At 44.4% G+C, this 24,423-nt stretch overlaps 1 protein-coding gene across 10 annotated transcripts in view; it reads right to left on the bottom strand.

Annotated features, from left to right (window-relative positions):
- The window catches only part of NFIA (nuclear factor I A), a 231,420-nt gene that overhangs the window by 4,120 nt on the left and 202,877 nt on the right, over positions 1 to 24,423 (bottom strand). For 7 of the 10 annotated variants that reach the window (XM_031603416.2, XM_031603406.2, XM_090146781.1 and 4 more), the window contains one exon: positions 17,994 to 18,085. The exons of the other annotated variants lie outside the window; for them this stretch is intronic. In XM_031603416.2, coding sequence (XP_031459276.1) covers positions 17,994 to 18,085 — 92 coding nt within the window. The remainder of the gene's footprint in view (positions 1 to 17,993; positions 18,086 to 24,423) is intronic. 10 annotated transcript variants of the gene reach the window in all.

The following is a 24,423-nucleotide window of genomic DNA, read 5'->3' as shown; positions in this document are numbered from 1 at the left end:
GGTATTCAACTCATGTAATGCAAAACAGTTCCACACCGAATGTGCTTATAAAATTCCATTTAACCATTGCAGAGCTCTATTTTACTGTTCTCGGAGGAGTATTATCACACTTTTTTTTTTTTTCTTCCTAATTTACAGCACCATGAAAGTTGAAAGTCTATGCTGCCAGTATCTGAGAATCCTCACAGTAGTAAGGTTTTATGAACCATAAACAATATCTACTTGACTGAATCCTAAACAGGAAGTCTGAAATGGCAATTACGTGTCTTTGATAGCGGAGTCTATTTGTTTCTTATGCTGTTCTGAAGATAGCGCAGACACACAAAAATCCTTCAGCAACTTCTGACAATCGGGTCCTTTGTATTGGCAGAACAGCAAGGAAACACTCAGTGATTCAGGATATTTAAAAGGAGGAAAGCTGAAAGTGCCTCATTGACTTCGGTACAGTTTCTGCCTGCGTCAGGAGCTCCGCAACAGGCCCATTGTTTATAAGAATCTTCTTCCAGCAGCCTTCCTGCACGATGCACTTTATCCCCAGATCCTGAGCCTCACTGTGATCGCAGCTCACACGTTTTCAAAGAGAAAGACAATCAAAGAAAAACTTGTTAAATTTACCTCTACCTGCACATCCCCTGCGCTAACAATGAGGCCTTTCAGTTCACGCAAAAAGTGAAGCTTGTAAAGTGGCCCTATCTGTTTTTCAAATTAAAAAGTTAAACAAAAGTCCTCAAGGGCAAAGTTTAACGCTGCGGAAGGAGGTTGTTAATGTGGAATCCAGAACTGGGTGTGACAGTTGGCTTATTTCTCCGGGCGATGTGGGTTATTTAAGGACATTCACACATTTGAAACTCTGACAAACTCCACACACTGGAGATTTTTCTTCACCTCCTCCACTTCAGGCTGGCCATTTTCTTGATGGTCCAGGCCGGTTCTGTCGGCCGGCGGTGGCTGGGCTCGGGACTTCAAACACGCTCTCCGCTGCACCGTGGCCGTTGCTGCCCTTGGCACGGCTGCAGCGAGTTATCACTGTGCCGTCCGGGAGGGGAAAACCACCTTTGATAAGAGCCCGAATTTAAAAACCGTGCAGCTTTAGAGCTCGCCGGCAAAGGGGCTGTTTGAGCAGTAGAGCCAAACCTGAGCCGCAGACGTCGGGCACCTGTGCAGTTTCATCGCAGTGCATCAGTTCGTTTGTTTTGTTTGGGGCTGACATTTCCGTCATTGCAAGAACTTCAAGGCGCTCTGAAACATTAACCCCAGGATGGCGCATCGGGGTAACGAGTCCTTCTGGTTTCAAAGATAAAGCGAGAATGTAAACAGTGAGGTAGCGAAATGGTCCATTAGACATCACCTTGTGAAAGGTGCCGGCGGGGCTCTTCCCCATGGCAGGTCACTTGAAAGAAAGAGGCCAGAGCAGGAGCTTTGATATGCTTTCAGGAGGGCTGCCAGGGTGAGCGGAGTTTGTGTCAATTCAGCTTCTGGAGCGAGGGCTCCTGCCGACGCAGTGTCCGCATCCCCTTCCCCGCGCCTGCACTCTTTCCCCTTGTCTATTGGTTTCTTCAGAGTTTCTTCAGGCACGAAACTCGATCCTACTGTGTAAACCAAAAGGTGGATATCGAAGACAAGGTCACCTTTGTGCCTATGCAAGTTATTTTCTTAGAGCTGGGATTAATTATTTAGTAATTATATTTTCCAAAATGGAATACCAAAAGGGACGTAAGTAGCGTGTTGGTCATCCCCAAAGGGACATAAAACAGTGAGTGAATCTTCTGGTTGTCCAAAACCTAAACCCAGGAGAGTTGCACGCCCCACGACGAGCATATTTATACTGTCTCGAGGAAGATAAAACCCGTCCCGTGAGGGACACTAGTCTCCAGGCGATGTGCACAGTAGCTCTGCATCCAATAGCTTTTGCAAGAATGCCAATTGTGGCAAACTGCATTAAATTATGTGCAATAATTCTGTAATATGGACTTCTGCCTGCTGACTATTAAAAATGTATAGTAGTCCAAACCACTTCTCTCCTGGGACCAACAAGCTCACTTCAGGCAAGATTGCTGCTTGGGTTCAAACCTCAAGTTGGGAATAGCTCTTGTTTTCAACTAAGTCACCCCAAACCCTCCCAAACCTATGAAAACACACTCATACAGTAACTCCTGCTGTTGTTCCAGACATCTGAATGTTCCAGTAAAGTGTCCCAGCTGGCCCCAGATGTTTCCCAAGTATAAAGCAATGCTCTCAGTGCTGGACCCCCTGCTGCCCGAACCTGAAGCTCAGTGGATTAAAGATTGACTGCGCTATGACATATTCACATTTAGTCAGAACATAATACAGCAAAGACTTATCAATGGCAAATGTCTGAAATGTAATCCAGCAAGCAGAGTAGGCTGGCACTTTGAATATGATGTATAAATAATGTATGGGAACTTAAAATCTAAATTAGATCTACAGGAAGAAAAACTTTTCCTTTTCTCTGACTTAAAGAAAGTTCTCTCACAATGAGGTCATTTTTATGTCACTCTTTCAGTCTGCAATTTTGCTTTTGGACAGAAGATCTTCATTTCAGTTTGGGAACATTTTATGAGTTAAAGTTTTGCCCCCAGCTTTCTGCACGGTTAAGGGAAAGAGCTCGTTTGTTTATTAGTAAATTGACTTGAAATCTGCAAAACAACTTCTAAACTTCCCGGTGCACACCGAAAGCTTGCAGCAGTTATGCTAAACTGTAAATCTTGCTTTAAAAAAAAAAAAAAGATAGCTGAAAGACAAAAAAAAAAAAAAAAAGAAAGAAAGAAAGGGAGAAAGAGAGAGAAACAATCCCATTTCGGTTTTTGTTAGAGGACGGCATACTACATAGATCAGAGACTTTTCAAAAAATAAAAACCCCCACTGTACACAAAGCACAGGAAAATGTGAGGAAAAAAGGAAAAACCTAAAAGCAGCTTAGAATGTGTTAACTCTGCCATTCTGTCAGCTTAAAGAGTATTTTATGCTTGATCAACAGCTCTCTTTTATTATGCTTTTCTTTCATTCATTCAAGACATCAAAGACCAGAACCACCAGTGTACCTGATCTACCAGAAGAACTTGTAAGGGTGTTCTAAAGAAACGGGGGTATTGGGAGCCAGACACCCCTGCGGACAAGGCAGTTCAAAGAGAATATTTCAACAATGATTACATTTTGTAAATCTTTGTACGAAAGACAGCTTATTTCCTGCTTTTTCATGAAAAATAGATTCTATCCATTAAAGTGAGCCCACAGTATGAAAGTTACTTGAGATCTGAGGTACAGCAAGCGGATTAAGTGGATGGTGAGATGAAATCTTTGAGAGAGACGATGGCTTTCTCTGATATTTGTCGCTGCCATAAGGTTCTCTGACCGGGATAGAAACTTTTTTTTTTTCATTTGTAGACTCGCCGGTGGCAGTGAAGATGTTTGCAAAAGCAAAATAAACCAAAATGAAACAGAAAGGAAAAACGTAACAAATAAAAGAGCTAAGAAAACAAATGGCTGCAAAACCCTTTTGACAAGTTTAAAAGAAAAAATATATATATTCACACTACTCCCCAAATTGCAGCCCAGCCGTTTAAATCCCACAGACGACTCCGAAGTGCCGCACGCAGAACCAAGCCAGCTGTTTACTTTGCAAAGCCCGCGGTGGTTTCTGCATTGATAAACTATATAACCTCACACACACAGAAGGGATTTTAGCTCTGCCAGACCTCATTGCTCTGTCCTGGTCTCTTTATGTGCTGTCACAGGATAAAAATGATCCTAACACAAACCCTGAAATAATAACTTGCTCCAGAAAGGACATCTTTGTAGATATTTCCTGAATAACTGCCAAAAAGATTTTTTTTTTTTTTGCCCATTCATCCTTTCAAAGTTTTGCTACAGACACGGACAAAATTATTTGGGAGTCATCTGAAATGACCCAAAAGTGTCCCAGCAAGCTGCTGGGAAGGTGCACCCTCACCTATTGCTGCTCTGGCGGCACAGGGGAAGAGAAAGCATCAGGGCTTCTTTTGCCAAAGGAACAAAACAGAGGCTTTAAAAACTGCCTTGTGGTTTACGTTTGCTCTTAAGATTTGAAAGTAAATACTCTGTGAAGGGGTGTTTAACTTTTGCACTCTTTCCGCCTCACTATTTAGACCGCCCTGTATTTAATTCTGCTGGAAGCACACTTCGATTTACGAAGAAATGCAACAGCTCTGCAGTTAAACCTCACTTATTTCCTTCCCTCCGTGCAATAAAGCATGCAAGTAGATCCCCCCTCTTCTGCCAGCAAAACCGAGCCAGGCCTCGGCCAGCTTGCTGCCATCTCCCCCGACCCCACATCGTGCCATGAGGAGGGGGCTTCGGCTGCTGGGAGCCCCCAGCCCTACGGGCTCCATAGGCCCCGCAGGCCCCGCACTGCTGCCCGCAGCCCGGCCCCGCGCCGGCAGTGCGTTTACAAGTTCAAGTTCAGGTTTAAGCGAAATAAAACGCTCCTCAGGAGTCTATAGCCAGCCCTCATTTACATGTGATCCCTCTGAACTTCGCCTGCGCCAGCGCGCCCTGTTTCCAGGGCCCGCCGAAGGAATGTTTTACAGTTAGAGCCCGCAGTGCTTTCTCAGGCATTTTAGACCCAGAGGCCCAAGTTTCAAGCTGCAGCATTAAAAGTTTCCACAGAGCTACTGCAGAGAGAGGGAGGAAGGAGGGGGGCAGGGAAATGAGGAGAACAATATCGTCTTAATTGTCTCTATATAGCCCCACAGTTAAAGTATTACTTTTTAAAGGGACATAATTTATTCTGGAGGCACGGTGTTATAACAACCAGTACATACTTTCACCGCGGCGTAACCCGCTCCATTCTTCATTGTGCTCTCCGGTTTTGTTGCTTTTGCAGAACTCCTTGTTACCGAGTCCCCCGTACTGTACTTACAGTTTTATTCAATTTAAGCCAGTTCCTGCAGTCCTCAGGCAAGCAAAGCTCTCCCGGAGCCTCAGGAGTTTTGCCTGCATCAGGACTGCAAAAATAATCTCCCCGCAACCGCCATTTCCCCCGAAACTTCGTTACTTTTATTGCTTTAGACAATCAGGGAAAGTCATCCAAAAAAATCAACCCCCAGTCTGGGCCTCCCAAGCTCCATTTGCAGCGAGACAGCCTGGGCTCGCGCGCGCACACACACACACACAGACACACACACACCCTGCACACCCAAACTGGGGGGATTTGCCCCCAGGACGCTTCTCTCAGCCCCCCCTGGGGATGGGCTGTGCTGCAGCAAAGTTTCAGCTCTTTGCTTCCAACAGTTTGGGGGACAAAAAGCAGTTCTGAGCTGTTTTTCTGGCTTGCCCTGAGAGTCCTTCTAGAGCACATGGAACGAGAGGAAAGCGTGCGTGGGGGAAATAATATTCTGAACCGGAGGGGGAGAGTGGTCCGCACCAGTCTCCGAAATCCTCCCAAAAGCCTTTGGTGCCTGGTGTCTGCCCGGCACCGACTGCTTGTGGGTGAAGCAGACAAATGAGCAGTCACGGTGCGCTGCCGGGAAGCCAAGGCAGCACGAGCAGCGCATGCAGGCAGAGCAAGAAGCAGGATGTGTGGGCTTGGGGCAGCGGGGCTGGGAGGGAAGGGCTGTGCAGAAGGACAGGCAAACATGGGAGCGGGGGACAAGGGGTCTGAGGTGACCTTTTAGAAACGGGCAGAGAAAGGATGAATGTGAGCGCTGAGAAAGGGAAGAAGAGTCAGGATTTGGGCAGGTCTGAGGAGCGCTGGGCAAGGAGACGCAAACTATCTCCAAATTAACACGACCAGGAAAGGGGCACAGAGGCAACTCGAGTTTTTGCCACATTGACCTCAAAATTAGACACTGAGCTGGAGGAATAATGAATCAATTCAGCAGCGAACCCCCCTTCCCAAACCTCTCCTTAAAAAGGAAAACCGAGAAAGCATTGAACTGAACAAAACAAGCCTCCTGAATGCAAGAACTTGTGATGTCTGCATTTCTCCTGATGCTTTGTACCTTGCTAAACTGAACAAACTGCTCTAAGAAAAGTTCAAGGCCATGCACAATCCCTGGGCTCAGCGTTTTGCACGCTGGGCATGCAGGGCTGGCGGTGATGCTGTGGCTTCTCACATTACGTGGTGGTGACCCGGTGGCTGGGGACATGGTGGCCCTGTCCAGTGGGGTGGGCTGTCACAGGATCTGGGTGACCAGGGCGAGGAAGGCAAAATCCTTCTCTGCTGTATTATCTGCCTTAAACACAGTGGGACGCCTGAGACGTGGTTGGGTGTTGGCCTGCAACAGAGTGATTTTCACACATATGGGAGATGCCAACGATGGTGGAGTGCAGAATCACTAATTGAGATGAAATTAAACAATTTAGTTATTTCTGCTTCATCATATTTGTGCAGTATGGCAGGCAGAATGAATTGCTACTAATGATCAAATTTAGTAATACTAATTAAACTATCTCAATTTAATTAATACTAACAGAGAAAACAGACAAAATTGCTAATGTAAACCTTGAACTTAAAATCAAAAGGTGTCTCTTCGCTTTTATGAGTCGCCGAATGTGGGGCTTTTCTCTGAAAACAGACTGTACAGAAGTGGCTCTTTGTACTCAGTCAGTAAGCTGCTCCATTGTACTGAGAATTACAGCTCTCCACCCCGTATTTTTTTTGCATGTTACTACTTTTACTCCTCATATTTCTGAAGAGCCTCCAGCCGCCGCAGGAGGACCTGAGCTCTGTTTTGACTCACGCAACATCAACAGAAGTGATAAAGCAGCTGCAATTACTGGGCCAGACCCTGCCCTCGTACTGCTGTTCCCAGCACAAAGAGTTTATCAGGAGCCTGTGGAGCTCCCCCTGACTGGGAACGAGAGGGGTGGAACACAACCTGTCCTGAAGCTTCATACTGAGCTTTGTGAGACAAGAAAACTGGGGAAACCCCAAAACTAAACCCACCTCTACATCAAGGAAAACTGATTTGTGTTCGCTGAGAGATAATACCTGTAGCCACAAAAGAAAAGTGCAGAGATGCACGATCACTGTGGTGCAAGCCCTCCCTATGCAGTTAATGTGAATGTTATCGTTTAGCTCATTTATTTGCAAAAGACTAGGTTTATTCTATTGTGCATATCTATAAGCGGAATTTAAACACAATTAAACAAAAAGATTATTGTATTTCTAAAACAAACTCCTGCCAATAGCAAATCTTCCATCTCCAGCTCTCATCAGTGTCAGTCAGTCCAATACCATAGATTACAGATGTGATCTTTAACCTAAAAACTACAAAAGAAGTACTTTAAAAATGAACAACAAAAAAAAAAAGAATGAAAAGGAAAAAGAAAAAAGATGAAAGATGAAGGAGAAGAAAAAAAAGGAAAAAGGAAAGGGAAAAGGAGAAGGAGAAGGAGAAGGAGAAGGAGAAGGAGAAGGAGGAGGAGGAGGAGGAGGAGGAGGAGGAGGAGGAGGAGGAGGAGGAGGGGGAGAAGAAGGAGGAGGAGGAGGAGGAGAAGGAAAGAACGCCAAACTAGAAATATTATGAGTTCCTGAAAAATCTCATTTCTCATTGTTTAGGACATGAAAGGATGAAAAAACCACAAATGCCACATGCAGATTAGGGTACCCTATTTTTTTTTAAAGATGCCTTCTCTGTTACTACAGTTAAGAAGATGTAGTTATGGCAAAAAGCACTGAAGGAGTTCTGAAGTTGTATAAAGCCACTCCAAGCAATGCAGAGATTCTAGTGTTCAGCCTCAGAGGTGGCTACTTTTTACCCGTAGTGATTTTTTCTTATTTATATCTCATAAATAAAATTACATTTGATTGGTTTCTGAAATATATTTATCTGCTTCTCTTCTTGTGTAACAACTATTATTTGTATAGATGATGCAAGAGTAGGTTCATGTAAGTGAACTTGCCTGAAAATATTATGATTATGGTGTCAGTACTGTTTTGAAAAATGGATATTAATAACTAAAGTAACTAAAGGCTACATAGTTAAGCTGACAAGATATATTCAGCCTCTTTATTTCTTAATATTAGATTTTTTTAAAAAAGATTCTTTCTTAGTGGATTATTTTTTTCCTGTTCCACCTCTGTTTGGGTATGCTATAAAGGCAAATGCTAGAGCCAAAACAATACCACTACCTGTTCTGAACTGATTACACTACAGCCAGGTAAAATTTGGAAGCCAAATCTTAGCATGCAGCTAGTAATCCTCACTAAGAACAGACATCTTTGTTAAACTTAAATCACAAGCAATTTTAAACAAGCTTACAATCATTTTGCTGTATCATTTTGCTGTATTCCTTTTGAAGCTCATATCCTTCCCTGCATGCTATCACATTGGAGTAGGATGGCCCAAAGAGGTGGTGCTCACTGGTTTGCAAAGATTAAATCTGCTGCAAGCTGCCTTTTGCTTCTCATCTTTTGGTCCCTTCTTAAGGAATTTACCATTAATTTCAGAGCAAGACAGTCTATTTTATAAGATGTTCACTTCTGAAGCTTATATATTTCTTGATCTTCCTCCTAAGGCCATTAAGCAAAGGTGACTCTTAGAACAGAAGAAGCTGTAATGCCTATGCATTGAGAAGCATGTAGGGACTGTGGCCTTCAGTTTTTGACCTTCACTGCACATTGTGGCCCTGATCCTTTGATTGCAGAATTGTTAAAAAGTATATATGGCAGTTGGCAAAAATCTTAATGTTCCAGTAAATGCAAAAGCCATAAATTCAGCCACTGACCTTTTCCATCCAGGTCACATGTGACACCTACTGGAGTTTGTCAGGCTGGGTGGAATTTATAGGGCTCATATAGGTATCATCTGCGAAAGCTGAACTTTCATGAAATGTCTTTCAAAGGTGCTTCCAAAACCCTTGTAAAAAGTCAGTATGTCTTTTTTAAGGGTATACATTCTAGATGCATTTTAAAAGGTCTCATCATGCCACCTCTGCAAATCTTCAGTGCTCAGGAAACTTCAGCCCCTAAACGAATGCTCTTTACCAAACAAAGAAATCAGGCCAGGCATGTAATTATCGTGATTACCAACTTCCAACAACCCCTCTCTGAGCCTGCAGAAGACACTAAAGGTCTGTGAGCTCCTTTCATTCTCATGAGCTCCTCTCTGTCCCTCCCTGAAATCAATTGTATTGATGGAGTATTGTCAGTCGGGGAAATATGATTTGATGGTATCCTAAAGCAGTTGCAAAAGAAGGGGAGGAATGCAAAATCTACTCAGGTCCACACCGTGAGTGTGAGATCAATGTTCTCAATAATACGTTTGCCTCTGTGTAGCACCCTAACTGTCGCAATTAATAATGTAGAAGGAGCTGATTAACTTAAGTAAAGTGCTCTCCACTGTGTAAACACATAAAGATCTATAGGGCAAAAGAGGAGTGAAAGAACAAAACGTCATTTTTATATTTTATGTGGACACATTCTTGCTTTCCATTCTGCTCTTGTAACAATTACTGTAGTAGCCACTCTGACAGAGTCAATAAATCGATCTGGGACCTGATGCAGCAGCGAGGCAGACTAATCCAATACAGCATTATCTGCAATGGAGGCTGGGTGGGCGGGGGTGGCAGGAAACCAGCTACGTCAAGTAAAAGTGGTACACAGCTATCATCTGGCCTTATGCTCCTAGCTTTGATTTGTGTGTGTGTGTGCATGCACGCATCTGAAAAGGCGTGCAACTCTGCGGGATGAAAATGCTCTACCTGTGCCACATGTCCCAAGTCCCTGCGGTCTGCAGTCGGTCCCAGGGCTGTGTGGCTCCATGAGGACCAGCACCTGTTTGACAGTGTGGCCGAGGGCACTGTCCCAAAGCGTGCAACCTGCTCAGGGCTGAGCATCGTGAGCCTGAGCGATCTGGTGACTGCCTCCCTCCCGCTCCCCACAGAGGTCAGTACTGGCTCCCTCCTCTGAATGCAACCTCTGCCACGGCCACTTGCCCACTGACAAACAAATCTGGGAGCCCTTTCCCACGTACTTATAGGAACTGTCACTTTTTGTCAGGCTAAATGGCCACTGGGGTCTGGTATTGTGTCTCTGACAGCGGCTGCACTCCTCTTCCGAGGAAGATGGAAGAATCCCTGTAGAGGAGATGGACCAAAACGATTTGGCCAGAAGGGAAGCTTCTTCCCACCCTGTGCAATAAGTGGTAGGCCTTGTAAATCCATGCTAGTGGGGAATATGAGACCGAAAAAAATAAAAGACAGTTTCCTGCTGAATGGAAAAAAGAAAACTGTTTTTTGGCAGAAGTTCTTCAAGAAGGAGAACATAGGCCATTGTTATTAAGAAGACTTTTCAATGAAAACGCAGAAAATCATTGCCTTTTAGAGTAATTGTTTAGCTAAAGAAAGGTTACACAGCTTGTAGAGAATTTAGGAAGAAATTAAATCTCTCCAGCTCATTCATCATATTTCTGCATTTGCCAACTCTTCCCACCAGGCCCACACTTACTTCTTCTCTCTATTCTCCCCTACTGTGGAACATAAGCAATGGCCATAAAACCCACAGAAAGGGTGCCTTACACACAGGCTTCCTGTTTATTGTAAGGAGAGGAAAAATGCAGTAAGTTTAATTGCTTAGTTTGGGAAATTTGTCTATGTCCATTGTAAATAATTGCATGTTATATCTATTGGAAATAGGATGCTTAGTGTTAGCTTGTCCCTCCTCCCCCCCCCCAAAAAAATAAAAATCTGAACTGCTTGCTGGAGCCTATGAGGAGGAGGGAGAAAAAGCACAGGAAAAAGGATCTCCCCTGCTGAGGAGCAGCCCAGGCATTTCTGGACTGATTTGGCTCCAGCCCACTTTGAAGATAAGGCCACATGATGGTGCTGGGAAGTCTTCTATGAACCTTTACCTTTATAGTGCAACATGTGCTTTCTTCTTGAGGCATACTGTTCTCTGCTGCTTTTTAAGAACTGATTTGAGAGTGAAATTTCATACTGCCCCTCGGCACGAAAGCTCAATTAAATGGGCTTTGTGCACTGAGCTGAACAGACAGTGAAGGGAATGGGAGTTGGGGAGTGCCCCTGATTTCTGGTCACCTTTGTATCCCCTCTCTGTGGAGCATACTCTGAACTTCATTAGCAGCTGTGATCAGAGCGGCATGTTCACACTCGTGCAGCACTGGGGACTGGAGGCTGCCGAGCTATTATGTGAGCAGGGCACATCAAGAGCACCATGACTGCATGCGGGCTCTTTGCTCCCATCATGGTGAAATCATCTCAATTTTAACTCAGGAAAGGGTTCGGCCCACATTTCCTTGACTAATTTCTACAAAAGCAAGTTTAATATGGCTAAACACAAAGAAAAAGAAGAATCTGAAATCTTTTGGCCTACCAGGGTGTGAGACCCGCTCGTGCTTGGCACAGATTGACACTGCTTTAGCTGTGCACGCTCTCTGCAGACCTATGTCGTCTTTTTAAAGCCATTTCCAGGCAACCCTTGAGGTCAGGCCTGTACAGCTGCTTGCTGGGTGCAAGGTGAAAGGCAGTCCTTCAATCAGCAGCTTGGTGCCACTGGTTGTGCAGCAGGATACTTTTTGCATCGTAACTTTCGGAGGTCAGGGTAGGGCTCAAGCCTGTAAGAACCCATCCTCCTTTAATGCCCTTCAGCGCAAGCACTTAGTGTAAATGAAATGCTCACACATACAACTTCCTCATATCACACCCTCCAACGTTCATTACAATGGCTCTGGCTGACCTCCAGTTTGGATCTCTCATTTTATATGTATTTATATGTAGGAAAGCAGACCCCAGGGCACGGGGCCCAAACATACCCACAAGCAATCCAAAACTCATGGCATTCTGGATACTGGGGCTGTGCTGGGAGCCTCAGAGGAGGGCAGCTCTCACATCACATTGCCCCTGTGAAAAGCCTAGAGACCTTTGCTAGCTTTGGGAGGGCAGAGACCCTTCCAACTTCAGCAGCTCTGGAAAGAAGCAGTTCCACACACCACAAATGTCTTTGGATCTGTTCCTTAAAATTTCAATTCTTTACCCAGGACAGAAGTTATTCCTACACTCAACTCATGTTCTGAAACTGCCACTATGTTTGCTGCTAGAGGCCAAGGGGTAGTCAGGCCCCTGCTAAAAACTGCTCTGCAGTTTAAGTTTCTTCCAAAGAAAGCCCCATGTGCTCACCTAGTGAGCCTACCTGATGGAATAAGTGGTTCTCAGTGGGCTGAACCGATTAAAACAAGGGCTTTTAAATTAGTATTCTTCATCCTTATTCATGCTCAAACACAAGTGGTGCATTCAGATAAGTACTCCTGTCCACCAACAGCCACCTGAGCAACAAGTAGTGCCGGCCTGGCTTATAAATAGTCCTGATCAGAACCCCCAAAATAAAAGGCCTGATCTTGTTCCTGCAGCCTCTCATGTTCTCTGCACGTCCCCTGCAATGTGCAAACCACACGCACCCCCCAAACACAAGCTGCTTGCAGCAGCGAGCTGATGGTCAGCTGTTAGTGCACAGCAGCGACAGCACAGACTCCTGACCTTGCCCTTCCTGCCCGCAGGCCAGCAGGTGCTACGTGTCTGAGTGAGCAATACCAGGCTGGGGAAATGGGAGACACGGGGGGGTGCGGAGGCAGAAAGGACAGGCAGCTTGTGGTGCTCATTAATAAAGCCCATCAACGTGGGGCTGGCAGCTCGGCATCCTTTTCTGGCAGCGCAAAGGGCAGGGCATCGTGGCAGAGGTTCAGCGAGAAGCAAAAAAGGAAAATCCCCACGAAGCAAGGCAATGTTTCATCTGTCGAAAGGAAAATGTGTGCACTGGTTTCTTTCTTCCATAGGGTGGCAATGGAACCTGGGCACAGAACAGCTGTGCGGTTTCAGCCGCAGGAGCGATCGCTCCAGACGAGCTGCATTAGCTCCCTGCTCAAGGTGCTGACTTTGATCTATGGATCCCATACAGCCATTTGGTTTCGGCCCTTCTACCTGCGGGACTGCCTCCCCCCACCCCCTCCGTGCCCCGCAATGAGGAGCATCACCTGCACTGCATTCCTTCGAATTAAGTGTCTGGGCAGCCAGGCTGGCTGTTATCACAGAAGGACCATCTACTCTGGAATTTGCCTCCCTCCCTCCCTCGCCTGACAGAGCTCACATCTGCTAACCTACAGGACACAGCAGAAAGCTCTTTTTTTTTTTTTTTTTTTTCCAAGTGCCCTTTGTTTTAAAGTGCTGCCAGTGAAACACTGCAGGTTGCAGTTTGTTTTCTGAAGGGACTGTGGGGAGGGAGAACAGTCTTTCCCCTGTCTCTGCAAAAGAAAGTAACTGTGCAATTAGATTTGATATGCACCTGAGGCATACGGCCTTTTTCTGGAGAAAAATAAAAGCTCAGAAGAAGACGACCACTGTCTAATTCAGGAAACATGGAGAGCAGGAGCAGCTCTAGAGGAGTTAGCCATTTGCTTTGACTGTCAACGCAGTATCCCTTTTGCTGCACTGCAGTGATTTACCCCTAACTTAATACAGGGCATTACTCTTCATAGATGGGCTTTTGTACCTTTATAAGGCCAAAGGACAGCTATACTTCTGAGCTTGCTGCTCTTCATACTGGTTGTTATCCTGAAAAGCTGAGCTTTTTTTTCTCCTTTTATTTCTTATACTTTATCATGGTGCTAAGTAAAGTTATGGATCTATTAGAAAGGATTAGTCCTGTCCAGAGCACTGCTGCAGTGAGGTGGTTCTGGGCCCCATCACGGGAGGATGAACAGAGCGTTCACTGGCTGAGTTGGCTGTATCTTTGGGTCCTGCAAAAGCAGAACTAGGGAGCACTGCTATTTCTGTGCTTTTTGAAAACTTGTATCCTTTCCTAGAGAAACGAATAGGAATAAGTATTTGCCTTTTGTGCTTAGCTGCATTTTAGAAGCCAACTGGGATGAATCTGATATAAAGTATGTTTACATTTGAGAGGGGTTTTTCCTGAAGCAGCAGGGCAGGAGGATATATGATGCATTTTCTCTCTTAAGCGGAGAAGAAAACCATTCACTTTCTCACAGGTGGTAAAACAGCAGATCCTCTGCTTCAGTGGCTGCAGTGAGAGGTGATCAGTGCTCCGTGCATCCCCATACCCTCACCCTGTAGGCACGCAGACTCCTGGCCTGTAGGAGCAATAGATGGGGTAGGCGGGTGCTGCTCAGAAGGTGGTGTTAGCATCCCAAGTGCAATTCCCAGGAAGACGTTGGGTAAGTAGGTGGCAAGCAAGGCTCAGCCTAGTAAACAGCGTTTAGAGGAAGTGGAGCTGCAGTGCACAGTGTATTTATAATCCCTAAAGGAATTTTGTACTACAGAGCAAAGTGAGGGCATTAGAGATGGACCCGCAGTGCTGAGAGCAGGGAAGGACACCATGAGCTCTGGTCACTGCTAGCTTGGTGCTTCCAGCTGTGCAAGCTCTGAGCACATACCCTGTGTTTCACAAGTACTTTTATCACTAGGCTAGGGAAAAAAAAAAACACCAGCAAACCTACTCAGAGCCCTTTATTCTGTTGCTATTGATAGGCCAGTCCCTAATTAATGTGATGGTACTTTCCCATTCCCCTACCACTCTCCTTATTACAAGCCCTTGGCAACATGAGAGGCGTATCTATTACTTAGTCATGAGGCACCCAGACCAGCTTGCTTTTGAAACTAAAGACTGTGTACCCCAGGCATACTGTATTTCTGATTTGCATATGGAAAAGGTAGTTAAAAAGCTGATGCCCCCATATTGCTTGCAAGTCAAGTAGCAAAAGTAAATGATTTATCAAGCAAAGGTTACAACACCTGTGCCTTTTTGTCAACAGACACAGAGGATGCCAAGTCAAGTGTTTCTTCTAATAGCTCAAACAGAAATTCAGATTCAAATAACCCCCCAGATAGGAAAATTACGTGGGGAGCCACCACAGTGACAGAGAGACGGATGGAGGAGGCAGAGGCAGCATCTGCAAAAGCAAACTGAGGGAGAAGTGTGTAAGTGGCTAAAACCAGGCCTGCCCAGCAGCCCTTCTGGGGCTGTTGTGACTGAATCACGACTGACTTAAATCAGTTTCATTCCTACTCTCTTCTGCACAGAGCTGTTGTCTGGCTACAACCTTTGTTGATACAGGAATACAGCCTTTCTCTGAGTAAAATATTATATAAATTGTAGAACATTCCTGTAAGGGATTATATTTGACGCAATCTGACATAAATTAGAACATGCTGCTAATGGAAATGTCTATTGCTAATTTTTATAATGCCCATTAAGAAAGGCATGTACTGTTTTTGGTTGTTTAAAAACAGCACAGGACAGAATGATCCTTGCTCAAATCCAGCCGCAGCGTTGTACATTTGTCTGCGATTTTATTCCAACGTTCTGTGAAAGCCCTTGAATGCCCATGTATGGGAAATGCGACTTCTGCAGAATGGCACTGTCACATCCTTGTGCACAGACACACTTTTGCAGCACTTTAAGTCTAATAACTGTGATGTATAGTCATTGCCTATAGTCGAATGACCCGCCAATGGGAAGAGAAAATCAAAGCAACCAAAACGCTGATCATAATGTTTCCTTCTAACTTGTAGCTGGACTGTAATTTACCCCCCACCTCCCCCCCCCACCCCCTCCAAAAAAAGAAGAGAATTCAGATATGGTCTTTGTTGTTACAGCAGTAAAAAGTTGTTTAACCCTTACATTGAAGCCTGACTTCTAGAAGCTGTAAGTATTTGCTGCTTCCCCTTGTTGAAGGGAGCTGTGTGGCCTAACGGTTAGGGGTCCTCAGGACCCATATTTTAACCCCAGTCTGAATGTACTATAAAAATCCTGATGGAAAGCAGCCACCCCAGCTGCTTTTAATAACACAGCCCTATTTGTTTTTATATTTTCATTTTGAAAGTATCCTAAGTGATCCTCCTCATTTATACACTAACGTCCTGCAAAAACTATTACAAAAGGACGTCTTTGTTTAGAGGAGCTCTAGGTAAATCCCCAATCATTGCAGCCAGTATTTTTACCTCACTCTTCTGATTTAAAATGCGGTCAACTTCAGAGTTATTTCATGAATAAGTAGTGAGTTTTACTCCCTGATAAATTATATATTTAGTACCAAGTGGGTTGCGGTGGTGCAGTGATGTATAGAAGCACAGAGATGCGGCCGGAGCCGGAGCCTGGGAGTCAGTCTCTTCCCCACTGCAGCATGTTTGACTTTAATTGAAAGCCATGCTCCAGTATTGTTTTTCATATTACAGCACTGTTATTCACTATGCTGCATTATGGAGAGGCAGCTAAAGTAAGGCTAGAGCACTTAAAATGATTCAGGCCATAAATAAGGAGGAGAAGAGTTTACAGTCAACAAACTTCTCTGGGAAGCTGCTGCTGCAGGATGCAAGGAAGTTTAAAATAGTTTTGGAGACCTCATGCTGTTGTGTCCTACTCCACGATCAATTTACCAACTAGTTGTTTTTCAAGTCCTCTGGAAAAGGTAACGTACCATTCTCCAAAGGGTTTCAAGTTTCCCGAGCTATGAAGGGAAAGACCAAATGCTTAAGGACTTTAGCAGCGTACCTAACCATTCCTGCTTCCTGCCTTCAGTGTATTTCTGTGTACTCCAGTTGTTCCCAAGACTGGAGAAATACGATTTAAACGTGAAGGCACATGAAAACTCATCACGTAAATGAACCGAACAAAGGAAGAGGCCTGAAACTGGGGTGCAGGCTGTGTTTCGTTAACGCGTGAACAAAAATCAGAACCTGATGGGTTAAAGCCCCGCTCTGCACTGCCGGTGTACTTTCTTTGACCCTATTTAATGCAGAGAAGGTTGGAGATCCAATGTAGTTTAACCTGTGCTGTCGACAGAGCTATAAACTAAAGCCCCTAACAAATTGTACACAAAGAACAGATAGCAAGAAAACACGTTGTGTTGGCGGGTGTGCGGCTGCAGCCCTGCAAACTGAACACCTCGGGTGCTGAGAGCCTTGTGCTTCATTGGGAGCGCAGGTCACAACAAGGAGGGCTGCGGGTTGTGACAGCCATGAATCTGCACACTGATGAGGCAGATGCACAGAGATGACTGGAAACAACTTACAAGAGCTAAAAGTAGTACTCCACAGTTTGCTGGTCACTGAAATGATTACTTTTTAGTTAGCACCACCGCCTCGACGCAAATATTCCTGATGTTCGCCATTGGAAGAATTGTAACACAGTTAAGCAATCACTTCAAGCTGCAAACTGCAGTTGTCCTAAAACACTGCTTCTACTCACTTTTTTATACCTTCTCCCCCACGATAACGTGATATTAAGCATTGCCTTAATTTTTTCAACATCTGGCTCAAATTAGCTGCTAACAAAACTGCCAACAACTATTTTCTTAATCGACCCTGGGAATTTGATACAGCTTGGAAAAAGCACATTTAAACCTTGTCCTTCTCCTAAAGAAACACAAATGTTTACTTGAGCTTCTGATTCGACCGTAGCAGGTCTATGAATTCAGCTAACCCAGCTTTATAGGCCTGCCTCCACCGGACTGTTTTCTCTTTGTGTAAGGAAACAGATGTGCTCGCAATTACAGAACCGCCTGCTCGCTCAAACCCCCATGCAAATGCCCAGCCAGGAATTTGAGGCTATTTTTTCTGAACGTGGAAGTCTTTGGCAAAGGCTCCCACTGGGTTCAGGAGGGGACTGAGGTGCACGGTTACCTGACGGCTCTCTCTCAGCTCCTTTGGAATTGCAATTAAATGCACTGTCTAGGGAACGGCTCGGAGTCAAAGTCTGAAAACTCATTCCTAGAGGAACAAAATGTGCACTACCAGCAATATCTTAGAAAGCAAGAGAGATCTTTCCAGTCACAAAAGCAGCGTTATTGCTACGTAAGCCCAAAAAAACACAACAGACAAACAAACTGCAAGTGACATTTCACTGTAGTTACTGAGACCATGTGGGTGAAGTGACAGCAATGCAGCTGGCTCCGCGGGGACACGTTAGAGGACACTGAAGAAGAAGAGGCTGCAGGCATACAGAGAAGTCGAAAGCGGCCCACCTGAGTCTGTTGAGGGATATTTACAAAGCTTGGATCCCGTGGTCCAACACTGACGAATCGGTTTGCGGGGGAGGTGCTGGGTGTCGAGTAGGCTGTGAAGGGAAGGGACACATGCGTTGAGGAAGCGGCACTAGATTGCACACGAACAACACCAAAACACACCATCTCAGAGCCACCTAAGCAGATGTTTAACATAGAAATGTGCAAACGTTTTAGAGAGCGAGAGTTTGGTTTTAGACACTGGAAAGGCTCGGCCCTGATGATGGGGGCCACGTGTGAGCTGGGCCAGGGCTCCTTGCAGTAACAGGGCAGTGCTGGCAGAGGTGCTGTGGGAGCCTGGGGGGGGCCTGGCATAGCACATGCATCCCTGCTCTCGCTTTGCTACGTGGGGTCTTTCACAGAGGTTGCAAAGCAGTGAATTTACTGAAGTGCTTACTAATTATTTCGTGCTAATCCAGCATTCTCTCTCGATATAAAGTTTTGGTTTCCATACTGCTGTGGTCTGCACTCTCTAAAATGTTCACTTGATGTGTTTGACAAACTAGGAAGATCCTTTCGGTAAAAAATTAATGGGTTGCAGTTTCACTGGGTGGTAAGTGCAATCAGTCTGAAGGCTGAAGCTGCCTTTAAAAACTGGAATGGCTCCCATAAATGTAAAGCTATTAAATGCAATGCAAGCCAAGAACCCAGATTACTTCCAAACTTGAAGTACTTTAATGATTTTGTTGTTGCATTATATTCTCCACTGCAACCGTCCACAATGCCACATACTTCCAAATTCAAAAGCTTTCAATGCATTTCAGTCTGCCTCTCATTTGAGAATCCCCCATGCAATCTTCTCCTCTGTTCAGTATTTGCATGTTCAGATCTAAATTGAAATAACCTAAATAGACCCCTTAATACCAACAGCGATTCCGTCTATTTTAAATATATTTATGGGAATGCATTCTGCTGAATAAAATCCCCAGACGATCTAACTATCCAATGAAGAGAGAAAAAAACAATGTCTAAAGGAAAGTTCTGTGCCAAATTCCAGTCAGGCTAAATATAATGTTCAGGCCTCAACATTACAGAAAGATACAGTGAGTTAAGAGTCAGAGAAGACACTGAGCTGTCTGTGCAGACAAAGCCTGCTGCCTTTCTTACTGCACAATGTTCGGTGAGGACTCATTGCGTTGGAGAAGACTCTGGTTCGAGGCTGAACCGACCCAACGGTCCACCTCATCCACTGCCCTCTCTAACAGAGATCACAAGCAGATGCACAGGTTCTGATAAGAGCCACGTCATTTACGTTCCCAAATTCTTTAGCACCCTCTGATTACTTTCAGCTGAAGGACAGCCCTGTACTCCACTGCCTGCGGGGGATTTCCCACTGGTGAAAGCGCAGGCTGCCCACGCAAACTCCTGGCATCCCACAGATCCCTTTGGTGAGGGGTTCCCAGGTCTCCAGGAATGCAGAACCCTTCCCTTGGCTCTCTACCTGAATCTCACAAACATTTCCGGATGCCTCCTTACTCTCACAATTAAATGAGAGAGCAGAAGTCACCCGAAGTCACCCAGGAACTGCACAGCTTCATTTCTTACTGATCTGAAGGGAGATAAGGCACTCCTGTCTTCCAGCAATGAATTTTCCCAGTTGTTTCTGGTGAGAGGAGCTTTAATTTTGGAACAGCTAACACTTCGCTAACTCTCACAAAAATCATACAAGAGCCACCTTTTCCTCTCACAGATTTAAAGGAATTTTTAAGTGCACTAGTTCATTTTTCCACAATGATTTTACAAGCTGCATGTTGGAGTATCAACAGCTACACTGGTTGTTATCCCTTCCTGCAAATCAATGAAGAAGTGAACCGAGTCCATTTGGTGAGTTGTTCTTGCCTTTCTGCACTGTTAATTTGCTTAATAATTCAAAGAAGCCAAAAGTTTGAAAGGATTCATCTCTGTTGCTGGTGCCACATATAAAGATTTTTCTGCACTGTTTTAGAGTAAGTTTTTTTTTTTTTGTTTTTTTTTTTTTTAATTTAAGTACTGAGCCCTGTGTCATGCAAGAACAAAAATTCCTTTCACAGTGGAGAAATCAGAAATCAGCCATAAGCTGTTTGGTCTGGTTCTGGTGTACTTTTAGGGAAGCCAAATGAATGGAGAGGCCATTCAATCCCTCAGAGCAGGTATGTCCCACTCAGAAGGGAAGGAACTCAAGACCTTGTTTAAAGTTCCCTGCTGGCAGATACTTATGCCAAGTGTGATATTTGGTAGAAAATCAATGGGAAACCATCAGAACACTGTCTTAAATGTCTTCTGCATGCAAACAGATCCCAAAGCATTTAAATAAAAATTCCCATCAAACCTTTCTGGGCGAGTTACTTTGTACACCTTTCTTCCATAATGCTTCAAACTTAACTTTTTGAACATATTCAGATGTCAGAGTGGTATTTCCTTAAGGGCACAGAAGTGCAGTGCTAGAGCCAAGAAGCAGAGCACTGACACTATGGGGAACACGCATGCAGAGCAGGCTTTGCACTGGGCTCTCCCAAGCTGCTGGACTCACTTCACTGCAAAATGTCCTGAGATGCTGGAGGATTTAACTGTCTGTTTTGGCTCAGAATGTTACACTGAGAAGGAATGATTATTAGCAGTGACTTCTGTTACAGCACAGGGAACTGGTCAGAAAAGGGAGCAGTACCCAGTATTGCACAGACAGTCTTCCTGCCATTTCTTAGAGTCCTGGTGTTTATACCCTCGTTTGACATGGAGGTGGGATTCCTGAAAGTCCTGCTTCTCCTGATCTCAGTATTCAGTCCCGAGATTAAGGGGCAAACAACTCACAACAGTTTATGCTTGGTTATATTGCTTTGTGGTATGCATAGATACACTAGCCCTGTCGTGGGATCTTTACACTCCTTTTTACGAAAGGGAAAAGCCACAGCAAGGAAAGGAACAGAAGCCAGGTCTCTGAGGCACATCTCCTGATCTCTATCAGCTTTGCTCTGTGGGAATTGCACAAACCTGGGCAGTTTACAGTAGCCCACAGGTAGCCCGCTGGGCTTGAGTAGGAACATCTTCCTGCCCAGCCTAGTCTTCCTGCTACTGGAATTCACTAAGGGTTGTTTGCAACATCATAGCCCAGAGCCAAGGAAATGAATGTGATGCCACAAATTTGCTATGATGCTTCACTTCAGGAACAAGCAAAACAGGAGCTGGCAGGGAAAGAACATTTGCTCACACAGACAGCTTTGATATTTAGCCAAAATGGCAAGAAATTGTATGAAAGACAAGACAAACAAACAGTTTTGGGAATGTCATGTATTTTGAAATTGTCGGCAGTAGCTGAATGTTAATTCAAAATATACTTTCCTGAAATCATTTCTATGAAGCATAGAAGTGTTTTGTTTATCAATTCTGGATTGAAAAGAAAAACTTTCGCTTGATAATCTGGATGAGCAATAATCTAAATGAACCACTGTGTCTGTCTTTCACAGACCAAGTCAACAGGTGATAGGAAAAGCTGTACTCTTTGCAGAGGAATGGGAGCCAGTCTAGCAGTTACGGAGTTGTAGTGAGAGAATTAACTGGAGGAACACGGTGCAATACAGCAATTCCTACCACAGTGCACTCTGCAGCTGAGTATCTTAGAGGGAACTGCACATTCTAACAAATTAAGTGATACAGTCATCACCCTCTTTTTTATGGATGGGGAAAAGAGCGAACAGAAAGCTGAAATGGCTTGCCCAGGGGGTGCTCAGTCAATGCACAGCAGAGAAGGGGAGAGAAATCCAATCTGATTATGAATCCAGTACTATAGACACCAGATCATTCTTCTCACCCTGACACAAATGCTGTTTAACACGAAAACCCCTTTGTGCTAAGGGACATTATCTGATAACAATCTTGCCCAACAAGGGAAAATAGCAAAGTTTTTCCGCATGCAGAATCGTGAACCTCAGAAAATGACATTTAGTTAAAAAAAATGCTCTTAGCAATGATGGTGCACAGGATGGCAATATCTTAAGACTCCAAATGGGAATGGGGGCCACAGATTCTAACGCACAGATTCAGTTATGATAGCAATAGAGTCCAACTGGCATGTAGTAAGTGGTGTTTTCTTTGGGCAATGAGATATCAAGCCCAGAAAATTGTCTGGTTTGAGAAAATATTGTTTTGTGTTTGTAATGGGATACCAACAAAAGATCAGATCTGAAATAAGATTGTAATTTTGGGGCCTCACATTAAGGATGTGTTCTATTGGGAAGGCTTTTTACGGAGGACAAATGAACCCTCCTAAACCTCGTGAAACCCATCTCCGTTGTGTCATCTCACTAAGGAAAATGCTGGCTTTCCAAAGGGATAGGATGTGCAGCTGAAGTGTTCAACTCCCAGAGCACGCCTGGCCACCCAGTAGTGGCAAATCCCCAGTGTGCATCTCCAGGGGCTCTTCCTTCCTCGGACAGTGCTAATGTTCGTGCTTTGGTTAATGTCACAGCTGGAGAGTTTCACTATTGCTCCGAGAATCATTAACCACCTTGTTGTGATTTTTAGCTCTCATTCCCAGGAGGCCATGCTGTATTGAACAGCTGGTCCTGGCTCCTGCACCCCTCAGGAGGGCCATATTCCAATTTTTGGTAGGGCCATAACTGTATTTTGTTTCTGCAGAGGGCTTTTTTTGCTAGACCAAAAAAGGGAAGGAGAATGGAGCAAATGCCAACCCTTTTCACTCCATTTCCTTGGGTGGTGGTGGAAGGGGGGGGGGGGGGGAGGGAGCTTCATTCTCCTCCATACAGCTAAGGAGAGAGTCTGGCCAAAATCTAACATCACTCCTCTCTTTGTTGCAGAAGTGACTTTCCAATATCCTAGAGCTCTGCAGGGCAGTCAGCCATAACCCAGAGACACTCCCGAACCGGTGCACTCGAGCAGCCCGTCACCATGGAAAACACCTTTTTGTGCAGCTTTTATGAAACTCTGGTAAATCTGCACTTGCTGTTTGTAGACTAATATTTAGTTAAGAAAAAATAAACACCAGCATAAATGGAGGGTTGGTACTGATTGACACACTGAATGATGTCCAGTGGGCCCTTACTGAAAGGCTAGGCACTTCGCATTGTCCTTCTCTTTATGTAGCCAGCCACTTCCACTGGCTTTAGTATGTATGCAATGCTTTTTTTTTTCCTTAAAAAGCATTTCCTACAGTCTACTTTTCTGTAAAACTTGTCCCTAAATTAAATTATATGCTTCTTTACAACTCAATTCACTATTATCCAAAACCCTTGTTTCTTACCAGAAGGAAGATGCATGCCTGACTATGTACAGAGCTATATGTTTAGATATCAGCGTGGCTAATTAACAAACAGTAATTATTTTCCTAATCCTTTGTTTAAATACCATTAACTAGCTGCACTTGAGAAAACCTCCATTCCCAATTAATGTGGCAGCTGTCTGCTGAACACTGAGCCACAGTGACCAGCCTGAGCCGACACCAGTGTCGGTGTTCTGCTAACTTCAGTGGACCGATGCCAATTTTTATGCCAGCTGAGAATCAGGCCAACACGCCGTTAGCTTGTTTACATGATCACAGTATCACAAAAAAATCGGTATTAAGATTACTGCTGAAATGATGTTGGGATTTTTTTTTCTTTTCGACACCACACACTGCCAGTAAACTGAGTCACAACTGTGATGACAAATATACATTGACCTACTTTCGTTTTTCCCAGTTCTGAAGACCAGGAAATAGTAAGGCATTGCTGACTCTATTAAGTGATAACATGACTAAACATTAACCTTTTAGGTTCTGCTGCTGTATCTTAGTGATAGGCCTTAAAAGATGGTATCTCCTCTCAGAAAGCATCAAAACTTCTTGATAGCACAAGTGTTGGTCTAGGGTCAGAAAGAGGAGTGGAGGGGAGGGAATGAATCAACTGCTTGTTTCAACAAAAATTTGCTGATCAGTTCTAGAAGTCCTGATTCTAGAAGATCACATTTGCAATCTTACCAGACTGTCTCATACTTGAACCCATTTGATTTTCTGAGCAAGCTGGAGCATCTTGCTTAGTTTGCGGTTGCGTACTTTTGCAGAGCAGAAGGCAATGCAAAGCTCTAAGAACGACTGGGTTTATAAAACACCCCACGGAACCTGAGCAAATCTCCTGAACAGTTATATAAAGGTTTAAAAGTTTCAGCTTCCCATGTTCTGAATAGCGAGTCCCTCTTTTTGCATCGAGCAGCGGTTGCATATAGCATTTAAATAATAAGCCTGAAAAGCACACAAAGGGATTTGCTCTTTCGATTAGATTGATTTTTGTTTGTGGATGTTATTTGGACACCCTTCACTGTGGAACAAGTCCCCTACAGTTGCCATTAAAGCATTGAAAGCTTCCCTTTTGTTTTTAAATGTCAGTTTGAGCATAGCTTCATTAAATCATTTCACAATTAACTC

Source organism: Phasianus colchicus, chromosome 9 (assembly GCF_987193195.1).
Source record: "Phasianus colchicus chromosome 9, bPhaCol1.hap1.1, whole genome shotgun sequence".
NCBI lineage: Eukaryota > Metazoa > Chordata > Aves > Galliformes > Phasianidae > Phasianus > Phasianus colchicus.
The sequence above is the reverse complement of the archived record's forward strand: the minus strand, read 5'-3'. Positions and strand labels throughout refer to the sequence as shown.